The sequence below is a fragment of the Balearica regulorum genome, chromosome 1, assembly GCF_011004875.1.
Source record: "Balearica regulorum gibbericeps isolate bBalReg1 chromosome 1, bBalReg1.pri, whole genome shotgun sequence".
Classification (NCBI taxonomy): Eukaryota; Metazoa; Chordata; class Aves; order Gruiformes; family Gruidae; genus Balearica; species Balearica regulorum.
The window spans coordinates 146,916,065-146,934,462 of NC_046184.1; the positions used below are offsets into that span (position 1 = coordinate 146,916,065).

Consider the following 18,398-nt stretch of genomic DNA (forward strand, 5'->3'; position numbering starts at 1 on the left):
GAGGTGAGGAAAAACTGGGAGAGACTGGCAGGAGAGACTGTCTTCTATCTGAGAGATTCAGCTCTGCTGGGACCTGGAGGAGAGTTTGCTGAGCTCTGCTCACTGTTATGATTCACTGTGGACTAAAGATATTTTCTAGTCAAGCTGTAGAGTAAGAAAAAGGCACATCAAAATCAATTGATGCAAACAAATCCTCTTTTCTGAGTGGCAAAGTTATCAGAGGATATTTCAGATCTGAGTCTGCCAATAAAACCATTCCTTGGCTACGTCTGTGCAAGTGAAATAAGCAGGGCAAGGATGCCAGCTCTATCATTTGATCATCCATGCTGTTTAATCGCTAATACTCTCCATGGCACAGTCTTGAGCTCAGTCCCAGACAATGCCTGGGCACAGCTGAGGGACAGCACAGGCGAGGAACTGTTCTCAGGAGGCAGTGAGCGTTCTTTGTTTTGCAGAGTGAAGACAGTTTAATCACATAAACATAAGCAGTGCTGGACTACCCGCCCATAGGAACAGAGGAGGGGCATGGATGTAGCCTGTAAGTTCAAATGAGGTGCACAGCTCTGGCTTTTCTTTGATGACAGGGAATAGTGGCTATAAATTCTTTACCCTGTGAGAATCTCTTGCTAGAGCTGATTAAGCATCTGTTTCCCACCAGACCAAGCTCTCACAAAGTGTCCTGAAAAAGAAAGTGGGTAGGTGGTCTTGCAGAGAACAGGCAACTTAATTACTTAATCATGGGAGGCAATGCCTGCTGTCTAATCGTCTAATGTTATTTTCTCATGGGCAGTGTACACATGAGAAAATTCAGTGCCACAGGTAAGAAGGGAAGGAGAGGAAGAATGAGATGGTCAGATGAAGTCTTGAAATCTCCCAAAGCCAAGAAATGGAGCAGTCCACAGTAAGCATATGAATTTGTGAGGAACTTAGTGTAGTATATGTTGAATTATCTGACCAGTGATTTTTTAGATTGCTGATGAGAAGAAAGAGGAGCGAAGCTCTTTTCCTTAACTGTGCTCCTGAGGATGTGCTCAGCATTACAAAAGTCTCTCTAAATACTTCAGAGGATCAGGTGTCCTTAAGGCATTTTGAGCAATGCAAAATGAGATGACTTCCAGATGTTGTATGGGTGTCACAACCCAAGAGCACCTTTTCTTTTCTACTCTGAGGCAGAAGAACAAGGAAGAGGAGACTGAAAATGAGAGACTTGGGGTTCAAGCCAAAACAAAGTGATGTGTCAAGAAGTTATCTTTTGAGTTTTTTATGAGCTCTATGCATAACACCTTTACAGGTTGAGTATTTTCTGGGTATATGGTTTACTGGTTGACAAACAAACACAGGAATGCTATCTTACAGCAGGATATGTTCCTTGGACAACGTAAAGCTGGTGTGTGTGTGTAGCACCTAAATCCATAAAGATGGCACAAACACTCAACAAAATATAAATTTTTTAAAAAAAAGCTGAAGAAGATGTATTTTCTTGCTCCTATAAGGCCAGAAAGGACAATAAATGTGAGTGAAGAAAAAATACACCCCAAGTTTGAAAGGGTAACCCACAATGCAAGTGAGAAAATAATCCTGAGGAGCATGTTCCGCTTTAGCCATAAGGAAAACAGGGAAGCTGGGTACACTCTGCTCTTTTTCATACCACATATGCAGTATTTTGAGGAGGGTGTAGGACTGTGCCCTCTGGCATGCACAGCATGTCTGTGCTTATCACTTCAAGGACAACAGACTTTGTTCCTAAATGCAGTTATTGGGAATTCTGTCATTCAGTGAAATTACAGCAGGACTGAATTTGGCTTGAAGCTTTATTATGTAGCCTTGAAAATGTTCTCTTCATAGAGTCAGAAATGGCCAAAAATCAAGGAAATCTTGTTAAGAATTAATACTGGAAACAGCATTGATGTCACTTATACTTGGCATTCTGGGTACCTTGAAGCATATTTAGAGCAGGCAGTAAACAATGGCAAACCAGGGCAAGCAGGATTTTGCCTGCCTTTTGAAGACTGTTAGCTATATTTACTTTTATATTGCGATGTATGTGTATACAGCACTCTGCCGAGCAAGATATACTTTTTTATTGACCTACTTGTGTTCCAATTTATTGCTAGTGACAGCTGTTGTCAATGATCTGGAGAAAATAAATTGAGAATAAAGCAAAGAGACACTGATTGGTCAAAAAAATTAGTTGTTGTTTTAAATCAAATATAAGGGATTTAGTCTCTTAAAAACTATAGCTTCTGATTAAAATGAAGACTTTAAAGCCATGGCTGGATTACAGTAATTCAGAACTTCATGGATTATGAGATGAAATACTTCATAGGCATAATTTTGGACAAAATGCTGCCATTAGGATTACTACATAATTTTAGACCTACTGTATTGCATTTCTTCAAATCCTCTGCTGTGGTACTATATGAATTTGAAAGACGCTGGCTGCCTTGTTTAATTTGATCCTTCTAGCATGTGAGTCAAATTTGTTGACATTTAACATTTACAGCCAGTCTAATCTGCTACATTTCAGTGACTTCTCTGCACGGTAATTTCAGAATCAAAGTCTAGTATAGCTGGTATTCTGGTGGTGTTTCCTAGAAACAGGTTGTGGGTGACAGTTGTAGTACATGAAAATCTCCCTTCTCTAGTTAGCACAACAGGCATTTAACTGTTTCTGTTTTTAAAGGCAAATTAAGAAATATTTCATTCTGTGTTTTATCTTATTTAGCTTTTTAGATTGCTTTTTTTAATGGGCCACAAGTTGCTTGGGGACATTCTACATGGAAGGCACTATACACAAACAGTTTAATTGTATCTCTCTGAAAAGGTGAAACAGTTTTATTGAAGATGCCTGCCAGAGAAATCACACGTATCACTAATGGAGAAAGCAAGTGATAAAAGCCTCCTAGATGACAGAGATGGTGAAAAAAGCAGTTTTCCTATGACATTGTTCTAGGGGGAAAATGAAACAAACCAGTCCCCCTGTTTTTTGCCAGCATCTTGAGAGAAAATAAGATGAAAATACAATAGCTCTGTTGTAGCTGTTTCTGATTGTGTTTTTTTCTAATCCAAATATATGTGCACGCCTACAATTTTGACTTTTATCAGACACACCGATACCTTTCTGCCTTATATGTGCATGTTTAAACTGCAGAAAAATTGAATGACTGCAAGTAAATTAGAGAAGATAAAGTATTTTAAGAGATATGAAGAGTTAGGTAGTACTTCTAAGCCATTTCAAATTACTTCAATGGAGATTGTGGAATAAATGCACTGGAAGAGTTAAATAATGTGGAGGGAAGCGGAGAAGGAGAGAAAACAAGGATATATACACAGGGGAGAGTTTTCTCCAAAAGGGGAAGAAAAATTGATTACATTTATTCAACTCACATCTCCTTATGACTGCCATGAATACACACAGAAATTAATCTCAGCAGTCGTCTTTTCTTGACATACGAAACAGTTACATCTTTATGAAGTCTATGGGAATTCTTTATACTTTATAGTAGGAAATCTGGATTCTCTTTATGAGAGGCTGCCATGCCTCTAGTTGTCCCTGAGACCAGGTAGAGTGAACCAACCTTAGTATTAGCATTAGCATTAACACTATTATTACAATAAAAGAATCCCATTTCTGGTAGAAAGCAGTTCCTGAGGAAACAGGGGTGTTATCCCAGGGTTTCCTTTGGTATAAAAGAGCTAGAGATGTTGTGGCTGAATGTCTGGGAGTACAAAAGGTGTGTCAAGGTCACACAGCTTACGGAGCTCCAGGTGCTCTGAGGGATAGCTTGAGCAGAACCCCTTCTACACTAGCCAGAAAAAAATCAGTATTTTCAGGTCAGAACATTACCAGTCAGAAGGAATCTGGATTTTCTAGATACTAGGATTTCAACCTTCACTTTCACCTTTCTACCTCATCTAAATAATAGCACATCCTAAATGACCTTGGGAAACAAACCAGCAATTTTAATTTACCAAAAAGGAAGACAATTACAAGATGAAATCATTTTCAAAGCAGGAGAGCAGGGGATGTTTTGATACCTGTGAATATTGAAATATTAAGATCAATTCAAGCAATTAGAGCCATTGCTCAATAGATGTAACCAAACAAAAGGGAAACCATTGTAACTTAGAAAATAATTAGTTATAAGATAAGAAGCTCTGGAACAATCATTTTAAACAGCTCGGCCTTGGAAGAACAGATGCGCAAAGATAAGAAAGTTACAAGGTGATCACAAAACCAGCCTTGAGGGATAAGGTATATGTGATACCAGGACTGAGTCTGAAGACCCCCAATGATCACCTGGAGGTGCCAACAAACATGCGCGAAAGACATTAGCATATGCTAACGAGTTCCCGGAAAATCCATGAACGTGATAAGCACTACTCAGAAATATACTGAATATGTATATTAACATAGTATAAATACTTGCTAGTTTTGTCTTTTGGGTGTGCACGTTAGGTGGAGTTATCCCCCGTGCACCCAGCGCTGCAATAAAGAATACCGGCTTTCTAAAACTTCAAAATAAGTCTTAGAGAGCGAATTATTTTGCCGCTTTCCGGTAACAGTTTGAAGGATGTAGTGGAGGTGGGGAGGGCCAGGTATCTCTCCAGGAACTCATGCCAACCACTGCTGCTTCCTACTCGCCCTGCCTTTGTGATGTCTTTTTCTGAGCAGCAGCAGCAATGACATCAGCAGCTGTCAAGGCTCAGGGGTACAAGGGTCCCACATGCCCTCTCCCCTTGCTCCAAAGGGAGCACAAGAAGGGTGCCCCTCTCACCCTACCCTGCTATGGTTCTGTATGTATTCATAGTCTGATGTGTGCATAATTAATGCCAGAGCCTCAAGGGTACTAACGGCTTTAATGGCCCTCATCTGCCTCATGTGGGGCTTTCCCCCTCTGCCCACGGTCCAAAGAAATCCATTTAAGCTTAGGTCTGGGCCTTCACTCCCTGTCCAAGCTCATTGTAAGTGTGCCTGTCTTCAGCCCTCTCACAGCCATGCTTGCGCCTGGCCATGGCCCTCATTGATCTGGACGCTGACCTGGGTGGGGACTGTCTTCCTGGCTGGACCTCAGAGCTGCCTCGTCACTAGGCACCCCTGGCAGTCACGGGGCTGATCTTGACCTGACTTCCTGACCTTGCACCTGCCTCATCACCACAGACTTGCCTGAGGATCTGGGCTCTTGGTTGAACCTGATTCCACCCTTGGGCCTCCCCTGCTCACCTTGCTTGGGTGTTCTGGGTCTGGACCCCCGGCTGGCACGGCCCCTGCCCTGTCAGACATGTTCTGCCCCTTGGCTCCTGGACCCTTGTCCTTTCCGGAACAACCAGTCCTCACTACTCTCTGATGATCAGAGCTTTAATTTATGATGAAAAATTAAAGAGTTTATACAGTCTGTCACATTCATTGCTCAACATACAGTATTACTATAATACTTCTGGCCATGATTCAGCTCCTGTTGGAGAAATTGTATTTTTCTGTCTTTAAATACAGCAAATGACTTTGTTTTCTTTATTTTAAAGTAATCTGTACTTACATATCGTCAAAGATAAGCTTTGTCCTTCTGCAGTCCCTGGGTGTGCTGGAGAGAGGTGACCAAGGCTCTGTTTGGGACTGGGGCTTATTGCAGAGAAGAACATTTTCTGAATTGATGTGAATTGCTTTCTAGAAAACAAACAGCAGAGAAGACATTGAGGAATTGGCTACTAACTTCAAAAAAGCAACTAATAAACAACAGAGCATCTTTGCATTGTGTTGTAAATTGGCAGTTAGTTTACCTCCTGTTTCAGCATGGAGTATGTGTAACTAACTATTCTGTCACTGATAGCCACAAATTCACAGATACTGCTCAGAGCACTTTGTAAAGGGCTCAAATTTCAATGTGATATACAGAAGAAATGGAGCTAAACTATTAGTAACTATCAAAACACTCTGAAATACAGTAAGTGAAATTATTAAAGAACAGATCTGTTGTGGGCATTTAGAAGACTGAGTTACATGCCTAGTCTTCAGCTTCCAAATGAGCACTGTACCTTGCCTTGGGAGAGTGAGGCTCACTTGTTTGACTCATTTTGCGCTGCACTGCTGATGTGCCTGTGCGGTATGAATTTGCAGCCCAAGATCCAAGTTTCCTTCTGCTGTAGGTCCCTGATCAGCTTGAAAGATCACTGCTCTGTGCAACAGTGGAAGCACATGTCTTTTGGCAGGATCTCACACATTACCTGAGCTGCAGCCCTGCTCTTCATGTGACCTCATAAGCCCTTCGTCCCACCAAGTGACCTGCTGCGTGGGCTGTCACACACCGGTATGGTACAAAGCAGAGAGACCCGGGTTGCTTTTGGTTGACAACCACTGGCAGAAAACAGTTTTCAGGTGACAGACAGAAAGGCAATAGGGAAACAGAAAAAAGCTCAAATGGATAAAAGCCACTCCCTGGCTTGTGGTCTCTGACAGAAATTCAAAGGACCGCTTGGGCATGCCAGTTAGGTGCCAGGTGGGATGATGGGATAAAACAAAGCTAACTTGAACATTTATAGGTCATGAGCTCTCATCTTCTATATGGCACATCCAGATCAGTTCAGCAGGCTAAAGTTTTCAGATGAATAATCAGATACATAAGAATTTTATTGCGAAGGTTGTTAAAATGTTGACCAAATGGTGCATTGCTAGGCTATGCAGAAAATCTCAGTGAAACACATTTGCTAAGGGTGTGGATCATAAAGCAATCACCTTTTACTTTTGATTTCCAGCACATTTGCCTGTGAAGGAATTTAAATTGTTTTCAAGATACCCAGTGAAGAATCATATTATTATAATTCTGAAAAGGTTATAAACCTCTAAACTTATGTTTTAGAAGTTAAAATGTTTAAAAATTTACATTTAATAAGTTAAAAAATAAATGAATGTCTATGATATGCTAAAATGCCTTTTTATTGGAATATTTTTATGTAATTAATTTTATTTCAATTTACCAAAGGCATCTGTGAGATATCTTGAAACACACAATTTATAATAACTTGTTTTTTAAAAAGTGTCCAAAATTAATATTGCAGTTACTACTTCCCCCTCCACTCTCAAATAAATACATAAATTTAAGTATATACATATATACTTAACATATACTGTGGGGCCAGTTATCCCCACAGCAAAAGTGGCTGGAAGAGACCACTGCTACAACTCAGGTAGTTTGTTTTCCTCAAAGTTGCTTAGGTACTAATCCTTAGGCTTTTGAAGCCTCTTATGTATCAAATAACAAGTACAACAAATAGATATATGATAAAATATATAAACAGCTTTTTTAGCAAGGAGAGGAGCATGGGCCTTTCTAGCAGCAGCAGAGTGCCCTGACAGCTTGACTAGATGCTCTAGCAGCAGACATCAGTATGATGGTACCCAAATTGCTTCCTCTAGGTGTTTCACACAAACCAGAAGAGCTTCAAGGGGAGGACGTGACAATATTCTGCCCTAGATCTTCTACCGGCAGTGTCCCGTAGGCTGGAGGGTAGGATTTTGAGAGGTGAGAGAGAGACATGTGAATTCCCTCAGTCAGAAGAGCTTACAGGCTCTTTACTCCAGTATCCTAATCACAGAAGTCACACATAAATGGGGACAGCATCTACTCCTCTCTCTTCATGCTCTGAAGGCAGTGGCTACCACGCAGTGTAGTAATACGGCCTTATCTGGAAGAACGCTCTGGACACGTTTAGTGTGAGCAAGACTCTCTGATAAGTGTCTGAATACCGGGGCTCTGATGGAGCTGAGTTGTGAGGCTGCTGCTAAGCTGTTCACCAGTGTCAAGAGTAAGTAGAAGTGTCTGAGAAAATTGGTTGTAAGATAGGTAGGAGAACTTGTCTGCAGGCACACTCCTGCTTAGGCAGTGGCTGGGTAGAGGCCTTATACAGTAGAGGCCTTATGTACCACACTTGGGGATACAGGGGGCTTGCATCGTACCCAAGCAGTACTCTGGAAGCCTAAAGCCATTCGTTTCCAAACCAGAAAAACTAAACTTACAATACAACATCCATTATTACAATTTTTTTTGCATAACATTCTGCCAAACTCTCCCAGAATGCAATACAAAGTGAAAAATACCCAGCTAGGCTTTGTATTGTGAACAACAGCATAAACTTACATTGAAGTCTCCGGGATGTGGCTGTGACTGGATTTCACTCTTATGTTTTTTGCTGGAGGAGATGGAAGGTAATAGACTGCTGCCATTAGGTCTGCTGGAGGAAGTTAAATCATCGTTGGGGTGTTTGTGTTTTGATGCATCAGAGAGGGGAGAGACGGGTGACCGAAGCATTTTCTCATTTTTATTTATTGGTATTGCCAAGCTGGAAATGGAAATTACAGTAATGGAGTGTCACAAAGCTGGCTTTGAGAAAGGTAAATGTTTTATATATTACCAAAACTTTGCATTTAAAACCTACTGGCAGGATAAAGTCTATTGGTATCTGGAAACAAGCTTACAGTATTGGGACCAAGAGTTCATTTACAAATTTGTATCATGTTTCTCCTCTTTCCCTTCAAGGCAAATTGTAATTCTGGAGTTAATATAAAGGCTGTATCAGAGTACTTGAAAAACATACAGAGATAAATGGCCACTTGCTCACCATTTCTTAAGGGATAGCTGGAGATGAAGATTAGGCTCTGAAGTGTAAGTTCAGGTTATGGAGCGCTCTTTCACCATTACAGGTGACAATTTATAAGCCATGGCAATAAAACCATATGTGAACTAAACCAGGAAATGTGTTTAAAGATGACTGGGTTGTCTTTGTGCTCAATGCCCAGCCTTTGGTAGCACTGTTTATACTAATCCAATACAGATTTTGAAGACAAAGAAAGATAGGCTGCTACTGCAGACAAAAGGAAACATATGCAAGCAGTAGACGTAGAGAAATGTGAGCCGCTCCTTCTTCTGAAGAAGAAAGCTGTAACACAGACGGTATTTTCAGCTTTCTTTTATTTGGGGGAAGCTTTGGATAAGGAGAAGTCAAACAGACTGTAAAAATATGCCCAGAAATAAACTTCAGATGCACTAATTTCAAGAAAATATGTAGCTGAAAATCTTAAAACAACACACATGAAGTAAAAGTTTTTTTAAGGAGACAGTTTGCATTAAGACTAAAACTGTGATTAAGGTCAGACAGACAATTTTAACACAATACCTGTCCCTGTCACATTCCCCTTTATTCAGCCTATTACTTTTTATGGACAATTCTCACTTCTTTATAGTTACTGTATCAGACAGTATACACTTAATGGAATCACAAAAAAGAATATGGTACAAACTATACTTTATTTCTGCACATCATTTCAGGGAACAGAACTAATTAAATGTGTTCTTATCATACATTTGTCCATTTATCTGGCAAGTCTTTAAAAACTAGCTGTGAAAGAAGCCATGAATCATTCAGAACCTTTCCTGTTCCCCACAGTGTAATACCTTTAAAACACAACATGAACTGTTTTGCTTTAATCATCAACGCTGTTTATGAAAGCAAGAATCAGGGTCTGTAACATGGACAGCTGTGCCCTTCTTGTCCCCTAAGAAAAACAAGATCTTTAGCACTATTTTGAATGTACGGGCTGATGTTGTCATTTCTTTTCCTCTTTCCAAAGTCTACCTTGACTTCAGTAAGGCTTTTGGCACAGCCTCCCCATAACATTCTCATAGGCAAGCTTAGGAAGTGTGGGTGAGATGAGTGGACAGTGAGGTGGGCTGAGAACTGGCTGAATGGCAGGGCTCAGAAGGTTGTGATAAGTGGCACAGAGTCTAGTTGGAGGCCTGTAGCTAGTGGTGTGCCCCAGGGGTCAGTGCTGGGTCCAGTCTTGTTCAACATATTTATCAATGACCTGGATGAGGGGACAGAGTGTACCCTCACAGCAAGTTTGCTGATGATACAAAACTAGGATGAATGGCTGATACACCAGAAGGCTGCGCTGCCGTTCAGCAAGACCTGGGCAGGCTGGAGAGTTGGGCAGAGAGAAACCATGTGAAATTCAACAAAGGCAAGTGTAGGGACCTGCACCTAGGGAGGGATAACCCCAGGCACCAGTACAGGTTAGGGGTTGACCTGCTGGGAAGCAGCTCTGCACAGAAGGACCTGGGAGTCCTGGTGAACAACAAGTTAAGCATGAACCAGCAGTGTGCCCTTGTGGCCAAGAAGACCAATGGCATCCTGGGGTGCATTAAGAAGAGCATGGCCAGCAGGTTGAGGGAGGTTGTCCTCCCCCTCTACTCTGCCCTGGTGAGGCCACATCTGGAGTCCTGTGTCCAGTTCTGGGCTCCCCAGTTCAAGAAGGACAGAGAACTACTGGAGAGAGTCCAGCGGAGGGCTACAAAGATGATGAGGGGACTGGAGCATCTCTCTTATGAGGAAAGGCTGAGGGAGCTGGGGCTGTTTAGCCTGGAGAAGACTGAGAGGGGATCTGATCAGTGCTTAAAAATATCTAAAGGGCAGGTGTCAAGACCATGGGGCCAGACTCTTTTCAGTGGTGCCCAGTGACAGGACAAGGGGCAATGGGCACAAAATGGAACACAGGAATATGTGTTTCACCTGAATATGAGGAAAAACTTCTTCACTGTGAGGGTGACAGAGCACTGGAACAGGCTGCCCAGAGAGGTTGTGGAGTCTCCTTCTCTGGAGATATATAAAACCTGCCTGGGTGTGATCCTGTGCAACCTGCTCTGGGTGATCATGCTTTAGCAGGGGGGTTGGACTAGATGATCTCCAGAGGTCCCTTCCAACCCCTACTGTTCTGTGGTTCTGTGATTCTGTGATAAACCCATGCCTTGACTAGCCATGTTTATACATCACTGCCTAAGCGCAGGCCTAACACATCCAAGAGAAGCCATAGCTCTTTGGAAGTGTACCCAAGCCTCAAAAGCTTGGTCCAGAGCTTGTGAGGAGTAGCTGTAATTTCTAGTTGTGCTGTAGACCTTCTACATGGCCTTTGGCACATTGCGTAGGGCCCACCTAAGTGTATTGTGAGCAAACTGCAGCAGCACAATCACACAGAGAAGCTGTGCAGACCAACCTGCAGGGAGCTCTGGTCTGCTGGGAGTGGGCAGATTGTGGCACCCACTGTAAATGCAAGATATTTGGGGTTTTGACATTTTTTGATGCTGCAACCTTTCTTGTCAAACAGAGCCTTGCTCAGTCTGCACCTCAGACTGTAATTTCACAGTAGAAAATGCTCATGGCTGAAAGTGTTTTTGCTCCTCTCTTTGCTATTAGCCCTCAGTTGTGCTGACAAAATCTCTGCGTGGCTCTGCTGGGAGCTGAATAATAACAACCCCACCAAAAAAAAAAAAAAAAAAAAAAGAAAAAAAGGAAAAAAAAAGAAAAAGGAAAAAAAAAGAAAAAGAAAAAAAGAAAAAAGAAGAAAAAAGAAAAAAGAAAAAAAGAAAAGAAAAAAAAAGGAAAGAGTTCTGGTTTCAGACAAGTTTTTCTTGAATGAATTTACAGGAGACCCTCACAGGCACCTATGGTGTCATAACTGGAGGGGGGATGTGCCAGCATGAGCAGCCACTGGTTGCAAAAGGGACAGGAGGTCCTGATACCTGCGTTGCTAGTTTAGCTACAGCCTCAGTAGCCCATCCTCAGCTCCAGGAATATTAGCATTTGATATCATGTCTTACAGTAGCATAAACCATGGAAACATGTTGGAAGCAGAGAATAATTAGGAGGCAAATATACATTTAAGACCTTCTTTGTTTCTCTAATGTACAGTTGCTACCAGGTGTGCTGAATATAATGTTAAGCAAAACACAAATTATTGTCCTGCTTCCAGGAAGCACAGAATTAACCTTGTGACATAGCAAGCTATGACAGCCATGCTATTCTGTGAAAATGAATGCGACGTAAAACATATGACACTGTGGTAACAGGAACAGCATGCCTGCATGCAATCACCCACAATAAAACAAACTGTTCTGTGTATTGTTTTCACTTTATGAAACATATGTGACGTGTCAGGACAAAGAAATTGAATGCATATTTTTGAATAAGGACTATATATATTAGTTTTCTCCATATATCTTTTCCAGTGTTAATGACAAGAATTGCTCAAACTCATCAGTGATGAGTACAACAGACAAGCCTACTACAATAAATACAACTATTCTCTAATTTTAGCAGTTTCACCCCAAGAGATACCCTGATACTACCAGAAAATTACTAATTTTTTTTAAAATACTGATGACCAGCATGTACTAAGCAGCGTGCAGCTGAACTCTGAAAAGATGCATGTCTAAGTTTGACTGCTGGGAGTCTCCAGAGAAACTCAGTATGATTGATTTGACATTGATAGGGATCTATGTGCATAAACCATGCCAGCAAATGCTAAATATTCATCATTCGTTTCATGCCTTGCATCCTTTGAAAATCTCATTGTTTTTATAAAAAGTCTGAGTTCCTTGTTCTAAAACACCCACTAATTCCACAGAATACATTGCTTGTAATCTCAAAAATATTGGATCTCAAATATATTCTGGAACTGAGTGTTGAAGGAGTTGTTATGAATATTTTTCTCAATCTTTTCCATAGAGTTTATAGATAATTGTATTTACATATTTAAAAGTTTGAAACTCGTAACACTGTAAGGAAAGAAGAGGCTATCAGATGGTTGCCTGTGTGAATTGGTACCTACAATACAGTGTTTGGGAATATGTCTTGGACGATCGCAGTGCTTTAGCTAGAAGTACTCATTCCATGAGCCTCACACTTGAACTCACAACTTCCTTGTGCAATAGGACAAAAATGCAAGTATATAAATGTGTCAGGAGCTTCTAACTTGTTCATTAAACCAGAATAAAGGAGAATGCAATGGGTAATTTTTCAACATAAAATGGGATAATTAAAAAATAAATCCTATTAAAGGAAAAAATAACATGCTGCATTAAACTGCAACTAGTTGTATGATTCAGTGGTAAATAAGAAGGAAAATGCTTACCTATTTTCATTCATATTGCAGTGATTTGCTGTTGTGATGCTGTGGGCAGAGGCAGCTAATCGTGAAGAACTCTCTCGCTCCAAGTGAGTCTTCTTGATGTCTCTGCACTCTTCCTCATTCTCACACTGAATGAAGAGAAAAATAATAATCTTGTAGGTTTTGGATCCAAAAGTATTTCAACAAGTCAGGGGCTGGTATTTTTTTGGCATTTTGGTATTAATGATGACACTTTCTTTGAGCATATACCTAACACGGATCAGAGACAATTGGTCCATGTCTTTAAAAGCTAGTATCTAAAGAGGCAGTGTATAAACAAAGGAGTAGAATATAAAACTCGAATTGTTTCAACCACTTCCCCACCTGCACCTGAGGATATTTTTCTTTATATTGCCCTCTTTGCCCATCTCATGTGGGTTTTTCACTTGCCTAATCCTCAACCTCATACCTTTTTTGTTTCTCCCTCTCTTTTCTTGGCATCAGTGACTATGCCTATACTAGTAAATACAACAGATCAGCAACTGGACCTGAGGCCAACTGGCATGGCACAGCTCGCACACGTGCACTCATCTTTCTCCTCCTTCAAACCAGGGTATGCTGCATTCAGATTGCCTTTTGGGAGGGGACCTTAGTCTGGTCCTGAGTGAGGGCCAGACACTGGCTGGAAGAACTGGAGTTGACCCAGGCCGAAACATGTTAACAGTTAAACAAAGCGAGTGACTGTGTGCCGCCACTTGGGGCTGTACCCTGGCCCTATCTGGCCTACTAGTATGAACATCGCCAACGTTTCCTGCTACTATTTAATTTCACATAATGTTCCTTAGGTTCTATCATCGGCTCCCAAGTCTCTTGCAATGTCCACATCCTTTTCCACTTCTAACACTTTCCCAGTTTCCAGTGCTGGCAGAGTTTTACTTGTGATCTGTTGAATCTGCCATATTTATTGCCTTGCTGCATGACAGCAACATTTTGTGTGTTATCCACTGCCACTGTGGCTGCTGCTACGGGGTGAAGGTTGTAGCTTACACTCCACAGGAGCGAAGATCTTCTCACACCTCAGTGCTTAACTATCCTCCTCTGTCTCTACTTTGCCCATCTTCTTGAGATCATGACAGATGTGGAAGTGATAAGGACCTGTTTCTAATTTTGCAGTTATGTCTGATAATCCATTCTTATTAGTCTTATTCATAAAGTCTTTTGGGAAGGGGGTCACATATTGGGAGTTTGCATAGCACCTGTCCCATTGAGGGTCTTATTCCAGGCTGAGGGGCAATTTGGTACTCCAGGAATGCCTTGTCTTTATTATATCACTAAAACCACCACCAGCAGCAGTGCTTTAAGACAGAAGAGTAAAAGATAATATAGAATCATAGAATCATAGAATGTGCCACAGAAAGTCAGATTAAGTATTTCCAGAATGACTGCATTTATTTTACTCTTCTATCATGTTCTTCTGTTTTCTTCCGGGTATACAGCCTGGCACTATCACACTGGCATCTCCTATGGCCTAAAACATAAATATTTTGCTTTTGCCACACTTTCTTGACCTGTTTCCCATCATTTTGCACTGTGCAATTACTTCCATGCTACTTCCTAAAGAAAATGCAGACAAACACATCTCAAAGCTTATCAAGGCTCTCTGTTACGGCTCTACCAGTGGCCAGAACAGGGTTGCCACCTTTCAGATGCTAAAAAAAGAATGAAAAAATGAAAAGAGATAAAACTAAGAAAAACTGTTTTAGATAAACAGTCCCCAAAAATATACAGATCAATCTGAAGAGGTACAGTAGCTCAGAGGGCAACAGATGACTGCACAGTAAAACTGTCCAGAAATTGGGCCGATGACGATACCAGTTCAGACTGACTTTTGGGGTCATATTGGGACAAATAGACTACACTTCCATTTCTTACAGCTGTTTGAGAGCCCCAAGGTAAAAGGGGGCTGCAGTGGTGCGAGGGAGGCAGGTTGCAGAGCCAGGCAGGTCCCAGGTCTCTGCGAGTGCATCCCCCATGAAACCTGGGCTCCCTGCTGGGACTGAAAGGCTTGCCTCCTGTTGACAATCTGAGGGGCAAAAGGATGCTGCCTCTCCCTTCTCCATACACAGAGTGATACCGTGCACACGCTTACAAGATAGCCATTTCTATTCCCTTTGCTGACACAAGCATCACCTTCAAACCCTCAGGTTTTGAGAGAAGCCTCAGAAAAGAAAACTATCCTACTAAAAGGCAGTGTCTTTGCCAAGGTGTGGAAAGCCATGTGCCAGCAGTGAATGCTGTCTTCAAGGGGCTGTCATCCCTCACGGCTGGCAGTGTCATCACCCTCAGATGGCATCTCCCCTGGGGCTTGGCCAGTTCCTATGCAGCGAGCGGGGACAAAGCCCAGCTCTGAAGTGCCAGCCCAGAGAAGACACTGCCACTGAGCACTGGACGCAGGCACAAGCGATGCTTGCCTTCCACGTGCTGGAGGCCCCTCAACCCATCCCGATCGGTCCCCCTGAAGCTCACCTTGCGTTTCCTTCTAGATTTCGGTAAACCCTTCTCTGCGGGGGGGTCAGCACTACTACCCTGCGGGAGGCTGGCCGCCTGGTTTGCTCCGGCGCTCATGGCCAGTGGTTCTTCAGGCAAACGGTCTGGAATCCTGGACAAAAGAGCCAAGTCAATGTTGACCCAGAGCGACTTTACCTCATCACTGTCTTTCAGAGGAGACAGGAGCTCATTCCTACCGAAAGGAACCAGGGTGTAAAACTGGTCCTCCAGCTCCTTTGCTATTTCACTACTAGTCCTGGCATTAATGGAGCCAAAGGCACTGCAGCCGCCGTGGGGTTTGCTGGCGGTGCCGGTCCCCGTGTCCTTGGCGTGCGGCTCGACCCCGGCCGCTGCCGCCGCCTTAGGCAGCAGGCGCTCCTCCCGCTCCGACTCAGAACCCGAGTCAGAGGAGGATGACGAGGATGAAGACTCAGTCTCAATGAACTCCTTGGATTTGGGCGCCGTTTTGCTCGGCCCCCGAGCCCGACGTTTTTCTCCAGCTGCAGCCGAGCGGGGCTCCCGGCGGTGCCCTGCTCTGCAGCCACCACCGCTGCTGCTGCCACCACCAGGCCGGGCCCTCGGTGCCTCGCCAGCAGTGCTTTCTGGAAAGCTGTGGCTCCCGGGGGGCTCTTCCACCCTGTGGCAGTGGGGACCGTCCCCGGCAGAGGTCCTGTCGGCCCGCCGCGGTGCCTTCTTCCCTGCTGCCCGCCTCGGAGGTCCGCCGTCGGCAGCAGGGGGTGACTTTTGCCGGCTGCCCTTGCTGCCCGGTGCTTTGTTGGCGGTCCTGGGCCGTGGTCCGTCCCCGATGGTGGCAGTGGTGGCAGCGGCGGTGGTGCGACCCTCCCCGCTGCGGTGCTCAACTGGGCCGGCACCTGGGGTCTTCTCGCTTTCCTGTCGTTCTGCCTTCACACGGCCATAGTAGGGATGGGCATCCAGAGCTGGGCCATCATGGTGGGTCAGGATGGGAGCTTTGTGCGGGGTGACTTTATTCAGCCACTTGTCCAGCTGCCACTTGTTGGATGAGGGTGGCTCAGGCTGAAAGGGAAACAGATGGCAACGAGCTTAGTGCCGAGCCCCTGCTGCCATCACCCCGGGGCTCCCTCAGGGACGCCGAAATGCTGGGTCCCTCCTGGTACTGCAGATCAAAGAGCCACCCCCAAGCCGTGGCAACCCCCTGGCCCAGGTCCTGCACAGTGGGATGGAAGGTGTGGGCCATGCCATGCAAGCGGGGATATTTTTGGTTTCTGAATGAGGTTGGGAGGGAGGATGTCTTTCGTGATTCATCATTTCTAAGGATGATCCATGCAGCGCTACTGGCATCCGCTTTACTGGGAAACACTCCCAAGTTTCCAAATAAAAGAAAATATAAAGGTGATAGGAAGGGAGGAAAACAAGGCAGGGGTACAGCTGAGGCTAAGGGAGGAGAGATAGCAGGGAAGCTAGGGATATGTATATTTTGTTCTGTGCCATCACAATAAATACAAAGTATTTAAAAAGCATACAAAGAGGCATGCAGTGGGGAGCTGGAGGGCTAACCAGGCAGTTCATGTAATCTGCCTGGTATTGATGTTACAATCCTGTGAGATCCCACAAACATTTGTTGTGTGGTGGTATTGTCAAGTGCTCATTTTGTGAGTATTGTGCGGCTGTTGTTAGTTTTTCCTCTTCATTCCTGTCACAACACGATCAAGTTATAAGAGGGCATCTAAAATATAATTGTGTTTGGACAGTGAAGAAGTGGGATAATTATGATTTCAAATGTAACCACAGCTCAGACAATGTTATTTCAGAATAATGTGCAAGTGTTTTCTGGTGCTTCTTGCAATCAGCAATTTGAATGTAATAAAATGAAGAGGAAAGGCAAAAAAATCCAAAATAAATAAATGCTGGAGTAGATGACCAGCCATAACCTAACCCCGCAGAAGCCAATGTGAAAAGTCCCCCAATTTCCTTAACTGGAACCAAAATTTGATCCATTAGGCTATTGCATATGAATAATCAAAAAGCATGTCATGAGTCTAACGTGATCAATGCTCTGGAAGAAAGTTCGCTCAAGAGAGAATATCCACAGTCTCTAACTTTTGAGTCTCTTATTTAACTCTTTATTTAAAGGAGGTGCCTGAGAGCAACACTGGTTTCCTGCACAGCCAAGGGAGTTTCCAGAATCACTCACTGAGGCTTGTGTTCACTCTACAGGGAGCAAAGGCTCCTAAAAGAAGCAAAAAAGTTAGACACTGGAATTCATATGATACAAATATTCCTTCTCGCAAAAACACCTAATTTACTCATTATCAAGCTATTTAATACCTATGGGAAGTTTGCTGGATTGCTTTAAGTTTTTTTTTTCTTAAGCATACTCCCTAATATCTTACATGAGGAAATATTTTCCTGAGCAGTAAATCTTGAAAACGCTTGGGCAGCATTTCTCTTGGATGAAGATGTATTTTTACAACTCTTAACTCTAAAATAAATAGCATTTTTTTTGATTGCTGCTGAAAATACAGATAGATTTGTTTGGTGACATTCATTATGCACATACTGAATTTACTATATATATAATAAAAGGTTCACTACACTTGCAAGTCTTTCCATTGTTCAGATGTATTTAAGAAAAGGACATACATCAGAAGCACATGGGGGAAAATATACCTCTGCCCACAAGTATAGGGCAGAGAGTGGACAGCTTGAAAGTTCAAAAAAACTTCCAGCTTTTCTGTTACATCCCGTTCTGTCTTTTTATGTACCTTGTAATTCTTGAAAACAGTGGTTCACAAAATATGGATTTCAAGATATAACAGTAAACCATCAGAAAACAGTGATTAACTGCTACAGTGTCATAACTTGGCAACACGGTACTTTCCTAGAGTGATATGTCTGCTATTTAGGGAGAGTAGCTACAGTCCCACGAATCTATAAG

General features: G+C 42.9%; 1 protein-coding gene across 1 annotated transcript in view; it reads right to left on the minus strand.

The window, feature by feature from the left end:
- AFF3 (ALF transcription elongation factor 3) overlaps nucleotides 1-18,398 on the minus strand; it is a 330,669-nt gene that overhangs the window by 24,254 nt on the left and 288,017 nt on the right. The window contains exons 11-14 of the mRNA XM_075738011.1: nucleotides 15,461-16,516; nucleotides 12,959-13,083; nucleotides 8,133-8,334; nucleotides 5,538-5,665 (exon numbers count right to left, since the gene is read on the minus strand). Coding sequence (XP_075594126.1) covers nucleotides 5,538-5,665; nucleotides 8,133-8,334; nucleotides 12,959-13,083; nucleotides 15,461-16,516 — 1,511 coding nt within the window. The remainder of the gene's footprint in view (nucleotides 1-5,537; nucleotides 5,666-8,132; nucleotides 8,335-12,958; nucleotides 13,084-15,460; nucleotides 16,517-18,398) is intronic.